We start from the raw sequence: 17,822 nt of genomic DNA, 5'->3' as shown, positions 1-17,822 counted from the left end.
AAGCAAATGTTCAGAAGTATAATGCTACATCCAGATCATCGAAATTTTCAGTTGATTATTTGGAGAAAGAACCCTTCATTGCCCTTGAATTATATCCGTTTAAATACTGTAACTTATGGTCTTAAGAGTTCCCCATTTTTGGCAACAAGGTGTTTATCGGAGTTAGCCGTTACTCAAAAGAATAGATATCCACTTGCCTCAAAAATTCTTTCAAATAATACCTATATGGACGGAATAATTTGCGGAGCAGATACTATTGAAGAGATCACTAAAATGAAATCAGAAATAGTTGAATTATTAAGTTTGGGAGATTTTTCTCTGCATAAATGGGCATCCAATTCACCATGTATAATCGCGGATATTCCAGCAGAACTTTGTCAATTCAATAAAATTGAATTGAATCAGGGTTCGGATGATAATTTAATGTTAAAAACCTTGGGATTAATTTATGATGCTAAATTGGATTGCCTCAAAATAAACTTTCCAATGGTTCAAATCGACCGTAAGTTAACTAAGAGAATATTTTTAAGCTCAATATCTAGATTGTACGATCCTTTAGGTCTGTTCGGACCCATAGTAATCATCTCAAAGCTTCTCATGCAGGAACTTTGGTTGAAAAAATTGTCTTGGGATGAGGAATTACCTCAAGAATTATATGATAGTTGTCATAGTTTTCTCGAAGAATTATCGGCTTTACCATCAGTCATCGTTCCCAGAAATATAAAAAATGTCACACAAAACACAAACGTCGATCTTATCGGATTTTGTGACGCTCCCTTGAATGCTTATGGTTGTTGCATTTATGCCAAAACTATTAGTGATAAGGGAAATGTTTCAATTAATTTATTGACTTCGAAATCTAGGGTAGCGCCATTGAATAAAAAATTAACAGTGCCAAAATTGGAGTTAAATGGCGCAGTTTTATTGAGTAAATTATTGCACAAAATCAAAGACATTTTTGAATTGGAATTTAAAATATCAAACGTGTTATTATTTTCAGATTCGGAAATTGCATTGGCTTGGATTAGAACCACACCCATAAAATTAAATGTATACGTTTCAAACAGACTAACACTCATAAGGAAATTAACTTCAGTTTCTTCATGGCATTATGTTAGTAGTCGAAATAATTCAGCAGATTTATTGACGAAAAATATTCAAGATTTTCATTCTTTTAACGATAACAGACTCTGGTGGTGTGGTCCTAAAATTATTCCACATTCGCTACAGAATCAAGTAACATCATTCAGTATTATTAAAAATGCTCAAGAATTTGAAGAATTATCTTCATCTGAGGATAATGAAGTTGCTTCCGCGGTTGGGTTGAATGTTGTCAGTCACGAGAACATTGTTTGTTTTGAACGATTTTCATCTATCAGTAAAATTCAAAGAATTATTGCATTTTCTCTCAGATTCATTCAGAATTGTAAGGTGACAAAAAATGAAAGAGTTACAGGAAATCTCACAAGTAAGGGATTAAATAATTCATTAAAAACTATTGTTGTATCTGTACAAAATACTTATTTCAAAAATGAAATTGAAAATTTGAAAAACAATGTTAAAATTAGCTGTAAAAAGTCAAGTTTGTATTCTTTGTTTCCATTTGTTGATCAGGATGGATTGCTGAGAGTAGGCGGAAGATTACCCAATGCTCCAATTTCCTATTCTCAAAAACATCCCATTATTTTACCTAAAAATTGTCATATTACAAACTTAATTATAATCAGAGAACATTTAAATTCATTGCATGCTGGCACAAGACTTATACTTGCAATTTTGAATAGGAGATTCTGGTTAATAAACGGAGTTCGAGAAATCAAAAAGGTTTTACATAAATGTGTCAAGCGTTTCAAATTGAAGGCAAAATTTTCGGAACAATTGATGGGTAGTCTTCCAGCACCTCGAGTAACAGAATCTAGACCTTTTCAAATTGTTGGTATAGATTTTTGTGGCCCGTTTAAAATTAAACAATCAAGGTTAAGAAGGGTCTTAGTTTCAAAAGGATACATTGCGGTGTTTGTTTGCTTTTCAACTAATCCGACTTGAACACAGATACATTCATTGCGGCATTCAAAAGATTCTCTTCAAGAAGGAATTTGCCCTCAGAAATATTTTGCGATAACGCAGCAACTTTTAAAGGGGCTCAAAGAAAATTTGAAGAACTTTATAGATTGCTACTATCAAGGGATCATAAGGATAGGATAGAAAATTATGCCGCTAGTGTTGGCAGAAACTTTAATTTCATTCCTAGCTATTCTCCGACTTTTGGCGGTATTTGGGAAGCCGGAGTTAAAAGCGTCAAATATCATTTAAAACGAGTAGTCGGAGATTCCGTTCTAACTTATGAAGAATTGAATACTTTTCTAGTTCAAATAGAGGCTATATTGAACTCAAGACCTCTCTGTCAAATTTCCCAAGACCCATCTGATTTGAATTATCTTACTCCTGCTCATTTTCTTACCGGAGCAGCATCGAATGCTTTACCGGAATATGATTTATCTCAGATACCACAAAACCATGTAAAATTTCGGAGACTGTGTTCCGAAATGCGTCAAACTTTCTGGGATCATTGGCGTAAACAAAACCTTTCACAGTTGCAAAATAGACCAAAATGGAAAGAAGCGCTCCCTAATATTGAAGAAGGTATGTTAGTTCTATTAAAAGAGGATAACATTGCTCCTCTTCATTGGCCTATGGGGCGAATTTCGAAAGTTATACCGGGTAAGGATGATCGAGTAAGGGTTGTTGAAGTTATCATAAACAATATATCGTATAAGAGATCTATTTCCAAGATTGCCATACTTCCTATTTACAATTAACTCTCCCTTGCCAAGATCTTTTCAGACTCTTACTCATCAGTATTGGAAATTTATACTTTAGTTTTTAGTCGTAACTTTGTAAGATTTCTTCTTTGTTTAAATTATGTAAGGAATTTAAAAATTAGATTTAAAGTTGTTGATTTGGATATTGTAGTTGAATTGGTCCACAGTTTGTTTTGAATTTTTTCATTGTTTTATTCATGAGTGAAAATGTTAAATAGTTATTATCTGTTGAAATTACTATTTGTTGATTAGAACTATTATAATTCCTGTAGTTGCCAGTTATGTATAGACCAGCCTATACATACGTAGTAATATGTTTTCGGCCATACTATATCCTCCTCAGACCCCAGGTATCATATATGATACCTCAGGTTTATATTTTATTCTCGGCCTCCAGCTCCATTTAGCCGCACGTACTCGATGGTATCATATATGATACACTGCTAAATACGCGCCTAATTTTTTGATGCGATGTTGGTTGCATACGGCGGCAAGAAAAGTCAGTCGATTGTTTATGTTTACAAGTGCACGTGCTACGATCATGCCTCTACCACGAAATAAAAGTAAGTAATTGTTTTTGTGGTGTTTTTTTGATTTATATTTGTTGAACAAGTACTACAGAACATATGGAATATAATAGGTTCTGTTTTAAATATTACAAATATTTCGCAATGGGTAATTCCGTTAACGTATCATAGGTGATACCTTGGGTCTTACTGACTACAAATTTAATTTCAATGTAAAAATCAAATTCTATAGATTTTCACGAGAAATCAAATATTGTTTACTTTTCATTTGAAATATTATTTTTTTAGGGCCTTTGACCGCGTTGGAGCTTGAAGAGATAGCTCTCAACTTGGACTTCGATCAGTCGGACCTCGATGATCTCTCTTCGGACGATGATGAGGATGAGGTTGATCTAGGTTTGGAAAATGTGGTTACCGATCCTGATGATATGGAGATCGCAGACAACATGAGTGATTCATCGGATGAGGAGCCTCTTGCCCACTACCTACCAGGTTACCAGAAAAAATGGTCACGTACTCGTCAATTTGAACCAAGTCAATTCAATTTTCAAGAAGAAAATATAGACAGCGAGTTAGTACAACCAATTGCCTACCTAAAGAAATATATTTCGGATAAGTTTTTCGAAGACATTGCCCTATTCACAAACATGCGCGAAGTTGCTGATAAAGGTCGTTCCCTTGAAACATCCGAATATGAAATGCGAACATTTTTTGGAGCTTCCATGTTGATTGGAATTTATGGTCTACCAAGGATTAGGATGTATTGGGCGCGAAACACAAGAGTTCCTATTATTTCTGACAACATCTCTAGAAATCGGTATTTCAAACTCCGTTCGCGCCTAAAACTTGTGGAGGATCAGAAAATTTCCAAAGAAGAAAGGAACTTGGACAAGTTTTGGAAAATAAGGCCAATGTTAGACATGGTGCAGAAAAGATGCCGCAATAATAAAAGGACTCGATATGTATCAATAGATGAACAGATGATACCATTTCATGGGCAAGTTAAAATGCGTCAATTCGTTAGAGGAAAACCCAATCCCGTAGGATTGAAGAATTTCGTCATGACAACACCAAAAGGGGTCCCACTAGACTTTTATATTTACGAAGGAAAGGGATCGTCTGTGGACTCGTTCTTGGTGAAAATGCCCGAAAAACTTGATGTAGGTGGTAGAATGGTACTGAAACTCACAGAGACCCTGCCAATAGGAGTTTCAGTCTACACCGACCGATACTTTACCTCAATTCCCTTGATCGAGTTACTCTCCTCGAGACAAATAACCCTAGCTGGTACAATTATGACTTCTAGGATTCCGAAAAACGCAGCATTTTTAAATGATAATCAGTTGAAAAAATCAGGTCGTGGTTCACATGATGGGTTAGTTAGAGAAGATGGAAAGATTATTTTAACGAAATGGTTCGATTCTAGGCCAGTGCATTTTGCTTCCTCTTCCTCTGGCATTGAACCCTTAGGTAGTTGTACTAGATGGTCTAAGATTGAAAATAAATACATTACAATCAAACAACCAGCAATTGTAGCCGATTACAATGCTAAAATGGGAGGTGTTGATTTACTAGACAGGGTGATTGGAAAATATGCAATGCGTGGGCGTACCAAAAAATGGACAATACGTGCAATCTACCACTTCTTCGATTTCGCGGTAGCTGCATCTTGGCTCGAATATCGTCAAAATACCAGTACAGAAGGCTTGAGGAGAAAAGACACTTTGGACTATCTGGATTTCAAATTATCCGTTGCTCAATATTTGATTTTAACTAAAAAACCTTCTGAACAATGTGAAGGAAATTCGGAACAAAGTGAATGTGATGAAGAAGAGACACCGCCTCTGAAACAAAGGAAGGTACAACCTGTTCCGGATAGAAGAGTCAGGACCGTTGGTAACATCCACCTACCAGTATTTACGAAGCAAGAACAAAAAACAAGATCAAAATGTAGATTTCCTAAATGTGGCAAATTAACGTTTGCCGAATGTAACTCCTGCAATATTTATCTGTGTTGTACCGTTGATAAAAATTGTTTCTCGCTTTTTCACCAGTAAATTTTTTTTATAGATCTGTTGTTTTTGTATGCCTCTAGACCCAACGTATCATATATGATGCCTTATTTTTTTTCAGAAAAAACAGAAATAAATTTTTTTTTCAACCATATGGTGTTATTTGGACCCAGTCTTCACTAAAAAAGTAGGTTTGCTGAATAAATATATCTTCCCCGGACCTTGGGTCTGAGGAGGATATATGGTAATGAATATCACCATGCAGAGCGCATGTGCCTGCACAACGTATGTTGCAGAGCGCATGTGCCTGCACAACGTATGTACAGTGCATCCCATTTTGGGTGAGACAGCCAGGTTTCTCGCTTGTTATTTAAGATAGAGCCTTGCGGTTTTCACGTTCCTGTCCTACTTTTCCGTGAAACTCAAGTTGGTCCAATCAGATTGTGCATAACTGTTTCTGTTCAAAAGATACAGGGTGATTTTGGAAATTTATACTTTTCGGACCCCTTCTTTATCTCCGAAATTATTAGAAATAATGCTGAGGTAAAAACTACTTCTGAATCAGAATTCTGCGTAGAATCCAGTGGCGTACTCAATATTTTTTTCGGGGTATGGTTTTGAAGATTCAACACAAACCTATATTTTTTTTTTAATGGAACACCCTATATATCATTACTTCGTTGAATTCGTTATTTTTTTCCCTTCAAAATGATATATGATACTGTGTAGGTAGGATGTTCAGAATTGTTAAACAAAATTTCGAAAATGTGGGGCTCTGGCTAATATATTGCCACAGGCGCAATAGTACCTAGATGCGGCTCTGGATTCGATAAACTCATTTTCGAAATATCAGATGGCTTTTCTGATTCAATAAACTTTTTTTAACTTTATGTATATTGTTTCATCGATATTTATGTACTCAGTAAGAAATAAAACCTAGGAAACGTGTAAACTTTCAGAATTTTTTGTGTTCATATTAACGCGATTTCACTGTAATTTTAAAGTACATCATTAATTAAACTCAGGTGGGGTGCTCTCTGTGAGCTCATTGAGAAAAATTTGAATGGAAAAGTTGTTAAGGGAACAAATGATTTGTTTGAGATGGGTTCACTTTTGTTATCATTGCAGCTTCATGGTTATTGTTGTTTTATTTTCCTTGATTTTATTATTAGTGGTTAGGTGGAGGAGCCTGAGCTAGATTTCGACCCTATATTACATATAATTTTTCTTGCAAATAAAGGCACAATTATTATTATCATCATCTCCTCAATATTTCAATAAGAAATCGTTAACTTGTTTACGTCAAACAGTCTGCGAAGTTCACAACAGTCTAAAAATATGCGGGAGATTTGAGTAATTTTTATGGATAGTTTTCCTATAAAGACTCTTGAAAATGAGTTAACTAGATCTTTGATCTATAAAAAATATTTGGACAATTCAGTGGTCTGATTCACAGATGGATTGTAATTTGAATTTCCGCCTATGCTCACTAATGCATCGGCTTATTTACTTTATTATTTTTACAGATATTATAGCTTGGCGCAGGTGAGTGCCAACATTTGACTCAGACCCGTCATCATCATCATCATCAAAGGTGACTGATTAGCGAACAAGTGCGTTGGATTGTTTTTAATCTGAAGCTTCAACAGTAAACGTGAATCGACTTTGAAGAGCACATAATTTTTATCACTTGACAAATTGAAGGCTCTTCAACATATGCGTTGAAAATTCAGACATTTGAACGTGACAAAATCTCTGACACCATTTGAAATGAACTACATGGAGCGAATGATTTCCAATGTTCGGGATTTCTACAAGGATATTAATCAGGCTACCCTTACTGGTGCCATCGACGTAGTGGTTGTTGAACAACCGGATGGTAGCTACAATTGTTCACCTTTCCACGTTAGATTTGGAAAATTGGGGGTTCTGAGGAGCAAAGAGAAAGTGGTGAGTCGAATAACATAATTATTTCACTTAATGTTTGTTGAATTCAGTTTGCTAAGGAAAATGATTGTGAATAATATCAGATACACCGAAATATTCAATAAATTAACTCGGAAACCGAGTGTATAGTGACCAGTGAGACAATGCTTGGTTGAAGATAAATGAAAATTGAATTAAAAGTTATCTCCGAACTCTCGTTTTCAAGATACAGGGCGTTTTCGAATATTTGAAGCAATTTCAAACGCCACTTGATTTCGAATAAGTAAATCTATCTTGGTGATTTTTTGCATTATTGGAGATATCACAGATTCGATTTTGTGAAGGAGAATTTTTGTCTGAATTCCAGGTCCGTAATCAGGAATTCAATTTGTTTGAAAGCAATAAAAAACTACTCTGCCTATTCTTAAAAAATACTCGAATGCAAAAAAAGGCCCAGGACGATCCATCAAATCAGATTACACACATTTCTATCGTCATTTTTGACCATATAAACACCAGTCCCGTTCCATATGACATGCATTTCGAAAGGCGCCTGTCTATCAGTCACCTGTCTACCGTGTCAAGGGGCGCTTATCAAAGTTCCAACTTTTGATGGATTTTTTTCTTCTGATAAAATGCTTGGATTTTTATACTTATATTGAATAAGAACAAACAATAATAACAATGTGAAATGAAACTAGGTTATGAACTAGCGAACTGTATTTCTATGGTTATGTATCAGCTGATTGCTGTACACTGAACGAAAAGAGTACGTAAATACAACGAAAAAGTACGTTCGGCCAATTAATTTATTCATCAAAATAAAGCCAGTAAAGTCCATTGGGCCAAAGAATTATCGTACATTGGGAGTATGTACCGAATGTGCGTAAATATTACTACTATGATATATCACGATACGTGTGATAATTCATCGACCGAATGAATCAGTTTCGTTGTCCCAATGAAATTTGTTCATTGGATTAACGAACGTTGTACGTTAATTCAACGTACGAATTCGTTGTATTAATGTACGATATTTATTATTGGAATGAACGAGTTCGTTGGCCCAATGAACGAGTTTCGTTGTCGGAATGAAATTTCTTCATTGGATTAACTAACTTGGTACGTTAATTCAACGTACGTATTCATTGAATCAATTCTATTCGTTTTGCAAACAGTTGAGAAAATCGTCATCAAGAAAAGTTCATACTGCTTTTATTTTGAATAAAATCATTGGTTTATAATTTCATCCAAAATAAAAGTAGTAGGAACCTTTGACTACGATTTCCTAGACTTCTCGCAAAACAGAACTATAAAAGTAGAGTTTCATTGATTCAATGGGAACTCAAACTTTTTTATTTTTGGATTTGTGGAAACAAAACATAACATAGTTTAAAGATATTTATTAAATAATTTATACCATACATCTTATAAAATAAACCCTCATAAAAACATAAAACAACAAAAAATTTAACACAAAAATATTTGACTTTCTCAGATCACCCTAAACATGAACACTATAAAATGGCTTTATTTTGTTGCCATAGAAAACCAGTTTAATGAGGAAATCACTTCACTAGGTGCAATCATACAGGTTGATTAATAATTCCTTTTAACAAAAAATTTGGCTTGATAGATATTAGCCACATGTTAACATTAGAGAACCACATGTAACGGTTAGATTTACACTATTTGATATTTCGGTTGGTAATGCGCCCTCTGGAGGTTGATTGTGAATTCAGCTTAGAATATTCCGTATTAATATAAATTTGAATTTATTATGGAATTATTTATTTCCGGATAAATGAGGTCGAATATTATTACCGGGGGGAAATATTTTATAATTTCTGGATTTCTTGTTATTATTTTTCTTCTGTGTGGGAAGTTTCGTTTGACAACTGGTATAGTCTGTGGTTAGGAATGAAATTGTCAAAATGAGGTTATCGGCGATTTGAGATAATTTTAAGATTGAGAGCTAGTGGAAAAAAATTGACTAAATTGGAGAATAAATGATCTGGAATCATCCTTGTAATAGGCGATTATTTCTTCAATTTGGATAATTCCCTGTTTGTTTTATGGTATACTGAATATTTCTGGGAAATACATTTTATACGTGATTATGAAAATTTCTTCCATAAGGCCCATCTCTTGTATTGAATTTACCCTGAAGATCTGAGAGGATTCGCTTCCCGGCGATTAGTTCGAATAAATGTTGAACTTACACGAAGAATATCAAGAAGATCCTTTTCCCTCGAACAACAACTGAGATGTATAAATTCCTTTTCATTTTGTGAACAATATCTTATTGTCATTTATTAGGGTCCTAGTGCCTGGATACGTTGGGAATCCTAGTGCTAGATATCTTTGAGCATCCTAGTGCCTGGATACGTTGAGAATTCTAGTGCCTGGTTGAATTGAAGAATTCTGGTGACTGGTAACAGTCTGGAATGGTATGGTTTGAATTTATGGTTTTTGATTTTCTGGTACATGGTGGTGAATTTCTGGTACAGTTCTGGTGGGTGGTACATTCTGATAGATGGTACAGTTCTGGTGGATGGTACATTCTGATAGATGGTACAGTTCGAGAAAATATTTTATACCAGCCAGTTATAACAACCACTGTATTTGTGTATTTCTTCAAGATCTGTGGTTATTGGTTAACGTGGTAATTTGTCTGGTTTCTTATCTGGTATATTTGGAGTTTGTTGAACTCCGTTTAGGTTTAGTTTCGGTACTGATATTTAAGGTTTAGCCTAAGCCAAGTATAGGCTGATATAAGGCTTCTGTTTTCAGGATTAGGTTAGGTATTATAGTTTTTAGGAAGCCCTTCTGGCATTAGGTGTTGTTATAGTTTATAGGAAGCCCTTCTGGCATTTGTTAGTGTGAGGTAAAGTTTTTGGGAAGCTCTTCTAGCTTTTGGTGACTAAGATAATTCTTTTTCATTATTTTTTTATTATCAACCACTGCAGAAATTTTAATTTCAATTAAACGTTTGACATCGAGTTATTTGTTTTATTGCTACTCTGGTAGAGAAGTACGCAATTTGTTCTTAAGACAGGCACATCTCTACCTGTCGCCCATTATTAACTTCCATTCAATTTTGAAGAACTCACTCCCATCTTCACTGAGTTAGTCGCGAGCCGAATTTTAGCCTTGTGACCGGCTTACTCAAGGTCGACACGTCACAAATTGGCGCCCAACGTGGGGCCCAAAAGTCTATTCTATCTGACTTGCAGTGGTTGATCGGACTTGTTGTTATTATTTTCTCGTATTCCGTTAGTCTTCAAATCTACCTTGTTATCAATTTTTTCTGTAGTGTCGATTTCCGTTGTATTTATTGGCGCTGCCAATATTTTGTATTTTTGAGGTTAGGTAGGATTGTGCTTTTAGTATTTTGTTAAGTATGGATGGTCGAATGGACGTGAATCGTCTTGATGAAGATGAATTAAGTTATGAATTAGCTGTAAAAGGTGTAGGTAACTTGAATACGGTTGTTGAGATGAGAAAGAGCTTCAGAGGTTATTTGAGGTTAGAAAAATCGGGAATTGAAACCAAATACCCACCATATCCATATCGGTTCGAAGATGACTCAAAGGCGTTAGAAAGCTCAATTTCATTTTTTCAAAGAGAATTATTAGATTTTTCGGGTGATGAGAAAAGTCCATCTTTTCTTAAGACGTCTACGCGCTTGGTACATTTGTTTAAGCGAGCGGAAAGATCTCAAGCGCTCTCAGAAGAAGAACAGGTCCTCCGGTCAGGATATTTAGAGAAAATAATTGGGTTACAGGCGGAATTAGGTTCGCGAGCGAGGAACTATCGGAGATTATCACTGCACACGCAGTCACCTTTGGAGTTGAGCATGCTGATGGATACAGCTGGTATATCTGATTCGTCGTCGGAATCTGAATCTGATGATGTCACAGTTAGTGATATAGTTCACCGAACCACTAATACAGCTTCGGCTCTCCAATGTAAGGTACCTTCAGTATCAGTAGCCAAGTGGAATATTAGCAAATTCAGTGGAGATAAGTCTAAATGCTCCCTGAGTTCTCTCCTTGAAAATGTCGAGGAATTGTGTATTTCCCGGAACGTTACAGAGGAGCAGTTGTTCTTGTCTTCTAGTGGGTAAGGCTCTTATCTGGTTTCGATCTGTCCAGTCCACCTTGGCAACGTTGAAGAATTGCGAAAGCAATTTCTCCCTCCCAATTATAACGAGAAACTTTTCGACGAGATTAAACGCCGAACACAAGGCCCTGATGAAAGCATCGGTTTGTATCTGGCAATGATGGACATTATGTTCAAACGTCTTACTGTACCAGTTAATGAGGATGCTCGACTCAGAATCCTTCTTCGTAATATCTCACCCTTTTACCAGAGTCAAATAGGTTTGACTAACATCACCTCGATTTCGCAACTGTTGGATATCGGAAGACAACTCGAGACTCGCAAGGAATCCATCGAATCCTTCGTACCTCCTCCACGAAATAGAAGCTCTTTGATGGAACCTGATCTAGCTTACGTATATGCAGAACAACCATCTGCCTCTTCTGTTGATGTAGGTGCCTCTTCTGCTGATGTAAGTACCTCTTCGGCTGAGGTAAGTGCGGTATTGACTTGCTGGAATTGTAAGCAACCTGGTCATGCTGCTAGGGATTGTAAGATGGCCAAAAATAAATACTGTTTCAAGTGTGGTCGTCCAGGTTCTACTGTTCGGACCTGTCCTAAGTGTAAGCCGTCGGAAAACTGTGGGAGAAGACCTCTTATGGCAGTATGTGTACCTTTCCTCATTTCTCTGCCCGTGATCTTTTGCCTTTAAACCAGAAAGCATTGTTAGATTATGTGTTGGCGCATGCGCAAAATGCCCATGTTGGTCTGTTTCTGTTTTTGATGTTGAGTTATTAGGTCTTTTGGATTCGGCTGCTTCATGCACGATTATTGGAGGTCCTGGATGGGCAATGTTGAAGAAATTGAATCTGAATATTAATGTCGATAATGTAATTGCTTGTAGAGTCGCTAATGGACAGAGTTGTTCAAGTATCGGTTCGGAGGATCTACTAATTAAGCTTGAGAATAAGGTTAAGATGATTTCAGCCTTGGTAGTTCCTGAGTTGCCGCACTCGTTAATCCTAGGCATTGATTTTTGGAGGAAGTTTGGTGTCGTAACGGATCTTCGTTGTAGGTTTTCTATATCTGTTTTGCTCCATGGAATTATACCGAAAGAGTATGTTAGAATTGAATATGCATATGTATTGATAGCTCTCGTCATGTTCTTGCTGTTAAGGTTTGTCTTTAAAATTTTGTTGGTTCTCCTAATGAACTCAGTTGTTAAGTCTTCCTTCATTCTTTGATGGTTTATTCGTCGGTTTTGTTTCATTCCTAGGTATTCATAAAGATCGTCCGATTTCATTGCTTCTCCATTGGAGAGAGCGATCGGTTCATCTTGGAATTTTCCACGCACTTCGCTAATAGTACGACACTTGTCCACTTCGAATTTCATCCCCACGTCTTTCGAAAAATTTTCCACCAGTTTGACCTTATGGTCAAACTGGTGGAAAAGTTTTGCAAGTGGTTTTTCTTGCCTGTTATAAGTTTTATATCATCCATATATAGCAAATGATTGAGTGTAATAGTATTTCTATTTCCTTTGACATTGAAACTTTTTTCAGTAGCATTCAATTGTTTAGAAGGGGGGTTCAGCGCCAAGCAGAACCATAAGAGACTCAATGAATTTCCTTAGAAAATTCCCCTTCTTATTGGAATCTCTTTAGTAGTTATGTTCGCCGAAGAGAGTTCGATATTCGTTCTCCAGTTGCTCATTGCATACTTCAGAAAGTTTATTGTAATTGGATCGATCTTGTATATTTCCAAAATTTTTGTCAGCCACCCATGCGGAATAGAGTCGAAGGCCTTCTTATAGTCAAAATATGTCATAAAAAGATTTCTGTGTTTTTTGAAGGCTTGGTTGCATATGATGGAATCTATTATCAGCAGTTTCTTCGATCCTAGTGCATTCTTGGAAAATCCTTTTTGCTGTGCTGTCATTATGTTATTTTTCTCGAATTGTTTGTAGATACGAGATGCTAAACATGATGTGATGATTTTATATATTGTTGGTAGGCATGTAATTGGTCTGTATTTTGATGGATCCGCTGTGTGTTGCAGATCCTTCGGTAGGAGGTAAGTGGCTCCTGTTGTTAAAAATTTGGGCATTTCCGTTGGATTACTTATAACACCATTTATGGCTTCAACTACCTGCTGTGTATACACCAAAATTTTTTCAACCAAAAGTTGTGGATTCCATCTGGGCCGGGTGATTTCCAATTGTATGTGTTTTTCAATATTTCATGGAATTCTTCTATAGAAACTGCGTTATGCGGCATGTGTTCTATTGTCTCACAGGATTTCTCTTCACTTCTTATCCAATCAGCCTGGGAGTTGTAGGGGGTTGGTGTAGCCAGTTTATCTGTCCAAAAATTCTCAATATCCTCGACGGTTGGATAACTTCCTGGTGTTGCTGACATATTGTTTAACATTCTATAGAATTTTCTTTCGGAGTTTTCAAAAATCATATTATCCTGTTTTCTTCTATAGCTCTCATTGTATCTTCTGAGTCTTTCGGAGTACACACTAAGTTTTTGTTTCAGTGTGTCTAAAATTTGTTGAGCATTTCCATTGTTTGGATCATACGTTGTATGTTGCCGGTGACAATCCATTATTATTCACCATTTCTTGTAGTTTTCTAGACGGCAACCTTTTGCAAATTGGGTGAGTCTCCCAATATCTTGGCGGATGCTATGAACTTTGACTTCCAGCCTTTTTTGCCAATGTGGTTTATTTCGTTGTTTTTCTCTGGATGGTTGCTGACTTTTTGGTTTTGGTTTCACACCTAGCACTGTTGCTATTGAAAATGCTGCACGGTATATGATGAGGTGTAATGATTCGAGATTATTGTAGTCAGAAAGATACTTGGGTATAATCTCCTTGTTGGTCATAACCAGAAGATGAGATAGTTTCTTGAATGTCTTCAATCTTGGCAGAATCGGTCGTCTCAATGGATCTGTGCCCTCAAAATCTATAACGCATCTATTCATTGTGACAGATAATCGCTCCAGTAGTTCTCTTTGGTCTTCTTCTGGATTTTCGACGGGTGCAGAATATATATTCCGTCGTTGAGCATCACTTATTGCCAGGCGCGGATCCAGGACCCACTTTTGGGGGGGGAACTTTTCGATACTTCCGCCATTTTGGGACGTCATTTTTTTGCCGTTTATTAATATGGGTTTTCAAAAAATGTATTGAAGATGAAATGAATAGAATAAAAAATGTCCCCATACATTTACTTGTATTTTCAAATTATACACTGTGTCCGTAAAGTATGGAACAAATTCATTTTTAGCTAAACAGACCATTTTAAGAAATAATCGTGAAACAAGTCGATTTTTTATTTTAATTTACTGTATTTTGAAATAATAATCTAATAAACAGGGTTAATTACTTTCGAGTAATGACGTCACCGTCATTTTTTTCAAATGGAACACCCCCATTTTGTCTCAATTTTCCGATTACTCTAGCTGGGCTGATTCCAAAAATGTATCACATTTTGATTCCAATTGGTACAGGATGGACAAAAATACATAGTTTTGTATTCCAAAACTGTATCACATATTGATTTCAATTGGTACAGGACCATGGGCGCCCGCAGAAATTTTTCTCAGGGGGGGCAAAATGAAAATAATTGGAAAACAATAAGGCATCCATGATTGTCGTAGGCGACATCAGTATTCCGTTTCTTTCTATTTCTGTATTTATATTTATCACCAGCGTCTACTCTGAATTTCAAAAGATCACTAAAAGTGGTACAGGGTGGACAAAAATACAATAGTTTCGTGTGTGCTCATAAAATAACGCATAATATTCTTTATTAGTTAAATTAACAATATTATCAAAAATACTTATTGTCTAGCGCTAATTGGTTTGAATGTAACACCCTGTAGTTTGTTACATTTTTAGATTAATAAAAATGAGCTGTTTCCAAACATGTTCGGTACTTTTGGTCTAGCAGACAGAATATGAAAGAAATTATTTCTTATTCTTATACATTTTTATCAATCTAAAAATGTAACAAACTACAGGGTGTTATATTCAAACCAATTGCCGTATTTTTGATAATATTGTTAATTTAACTAATAAGGAATGTTACGCGTCACTTTATGAGCACACACAAAACTATTGTATTTTTGTCCACCCTGTACCAATTGGAATCAACATGTGATACATTTTTGGAATCTGCTCAGCCAGAGTAATCGGAAAATTGAGTCAAAATGGGGGTATTCCATTAAAAAAAAATGACGCTGACGTCATTACTCGAAAGTAATTCACCCTGTATATTAGATTATTATTTTAAAATACGGTGAATTAAAATAAAGAATCGACATGTTTCAGGATTATTTTAAATTTAATTATTTAAAATGGTCTGTTTAGCTGAAAATGAATTTTGTTCCATACTTAACGGTTACGGACGCAGTGTATAAGATGAATTTATAAACAAATTGACACGCATGGAGTGCTTTCGGTTCCATGATTTTTCTTCACCCAAGAAGTGCTCAACGCGCCTAAAAAAGTTTTTAATTCAAAAAATACCTCTGCCAATTATGGATTATATGTATAGTATGTAATTCCATTGAAAACCGGAAAATAGTTGTGAATCTATTACTTTCCTTTTTCCTTGACCTTTGGATTGAGAAAGTAATATTGAGGGTGTTGTGCTGAAAAATGAGGCATCCAAAATCTCAGGACCAATTGGAATCAACATGTGATACATTTTTGGAATCAGCTCAGATGAAGTAATCGGAAAATTGAGACGAAATGGGGGTGTTCCATTTTAAAAAAATGACAGTGACGTCATTACTCGAAAGTGATTCACCTTGTATATTAGATTATCATTTTAAAATATGGTAAATTAAATTAAAAAATCGACGTGTTTCACGATTATTTCTTAAAATGGTCTGTTTAGCTAAAAATGAATTTGTTCCATACTTTACGGACACAGTGTATAAAGTAACAAAGTGTATTAGTTTTTTGACATTTTCTATGTCACTTGTGTTCAGTAGATTATGTCATTTAATCATAGAAAGATACAAGCTTTTACTTCAAAATGGACCACTTGAAATGACACTAGGTTCACTCTTTGTTTTCCAGATTTGGAGTTTGATTTTTTCAAGTTTTTTCTCATAGCACCTGTGCTTTACAAGATATTTAACTTGAATTTGGCATATATATTCTTATTTAAAGTTTTCATCATGTGATACGAGTATACTAATTTTGAATACAAATCTACAGGGTGATAGTTTTTCTGGAACAGTGCCCGCTCTTTTCCTCCAGAACTTTTTTTTGGAAGACTACAGGTAGTTTAGAAAAATGTTAAAAGAAACTTTGATCGAGTACTACACTTTTTGGATTCTTGTAGTTCTGTCCTATCTGCTACTGATTTTTAGAAAAAAATTTCAAACTATTCTCTAGTACCTAATACTCAGAAAGAGCCAACTTATAACGAAGATCCAGTTAATAAGCTATGATGAATAAATTTTATTATAATTTTTGATACTTATTTACCGCATCTGTAGCGAAGATGAAGAAAGATTTGATAAACTGGTATAATCATCACAAAAAAATAGATTACAAGACTTACAAGAAACACTCTGTATCTCGAAAACAAAGCGTTAACGGGCCCATATTTATTGGCCTTTCTTATTATACAAGGAATCTCTCATATTCCTTTATACCTCCAATTTTAGCAATCCATTCCTATGATTATTCAACAAAGCTAAATATTTCTCATGATAAACAAAATAGGAAATATATTGGCAAGTAGGCCTGCTTTTATTGAAGATCATATTTCAGGTCCTTTTTTCCAAAGTACTAACAAAGAGGAAATATTTCGCATGCACGTGTTATTATTCTTTCATAATTGTCTTTTTTTATTGCCATCCGTTCCAAAAGACTGCATCGTAGGTAAACCTCGTATTGAGTAGGTAACTCAAAACACCATTACACCCGAATAGATAATGTTAAGGGTAGGCGGAGGGCCTCGACCCGATATAAAATAAATATTCAACGTCTTGTTATGTTTCATGTGATAAGTAAAAAAAAATCACTCAGGAATTGTTTTGTTGATGGAATTCTGAAAATTACAGGCTGCCAATAATCATGGCCCCGGGGAAAATCACACTCGCCCCCTCCTCTCTCGACGAACTAAAAGGCTAGCGTAAGGCGGATAAACTAATTTTTTATTGCAGATTTAGATTCAACGTGATTTGAAATGCAAAAAGCCAAAGTTTGAGGTATGATTTTAATAAAAATTTGTTCAATTCCAGATGTTACTACAGCACCATGTCAAAAATTGTTGCATTGGTAGAATTATATTCATTTATCTACTCCTATTGAATTATATATTCATTATTCAACTGCTTTTGAGCAATTAATAGTATCTATTAACAAACAGCCGTGAGTTATAATAACTCACTGCTATAACTCAC

At 35.4% G+C, this 17,822-nt stretch overlaps 2 protein-coding genes across 5 annotated transcripts in view; both read left to right on the top strand.

Annotated features, from left to right (window-relative positions):
- LOC123673280 (phosphatidate phosphatase LPIN3) overlaps positions 1-17,822 on the top strand; it is a 340,332-nt gene that overhangs the window by 20,307 nt on the left and 302,203 nt on the right. For all 4 annotated transcript variants that reach the window (XM_045607773.1, XM_045607772.1, XM_045607763.1 and 1 more), the window contains one exon: positions 6,888-7,311. In XM_045607773.1, coding sequence (XP_045463729.1) covers positions 7,132-7,311 — 180 coding nt within the window. In that variant the 5' untranslated portion in view covers positions 6,888-7,131. The remainder of the gene's footprint in view (positions 1-6,887; positions 7,312-17,822) is intronic.
- Positions 3,156-5,427, top strand: LOC123673345. The gene is made up of 3 exons (XM_045607832.1): positions 3,156-3,385; positions 3,638-3,883; positions 4,910-5,427. The coding sequence occupies exons 1-3, from the start codon at positions 3,289-3,291 to the stop codon at positions 5,404-5,406; spliced, it is 840 nt and encodes a 279-aa protein (XP_045463788.1). The 5' UTR covers positions 3,156-3,288; the 3' UTR covers positions 5,407-5,427.

The sequence above is a fragment of the Harmonia axyridis genome, chromosome 1 (genome assembly GCF_914767665.1).
Source record: "Harmonia axyridis chromosome 1, icHarAxyr1.1, whole genome shotgun sequence".
Lineage (NCBI taxonomy): Eukaryota > Metazoa > Arthropoda > Insecta > Coleoptera > Coccinellidae > Harmonia > Harmonia axyridis.
The sequence above is the reverse complement of the archived record's forward strand: the minus strand, read 5'-3'. Positions and strand labels throughout refer to the sequence as shown.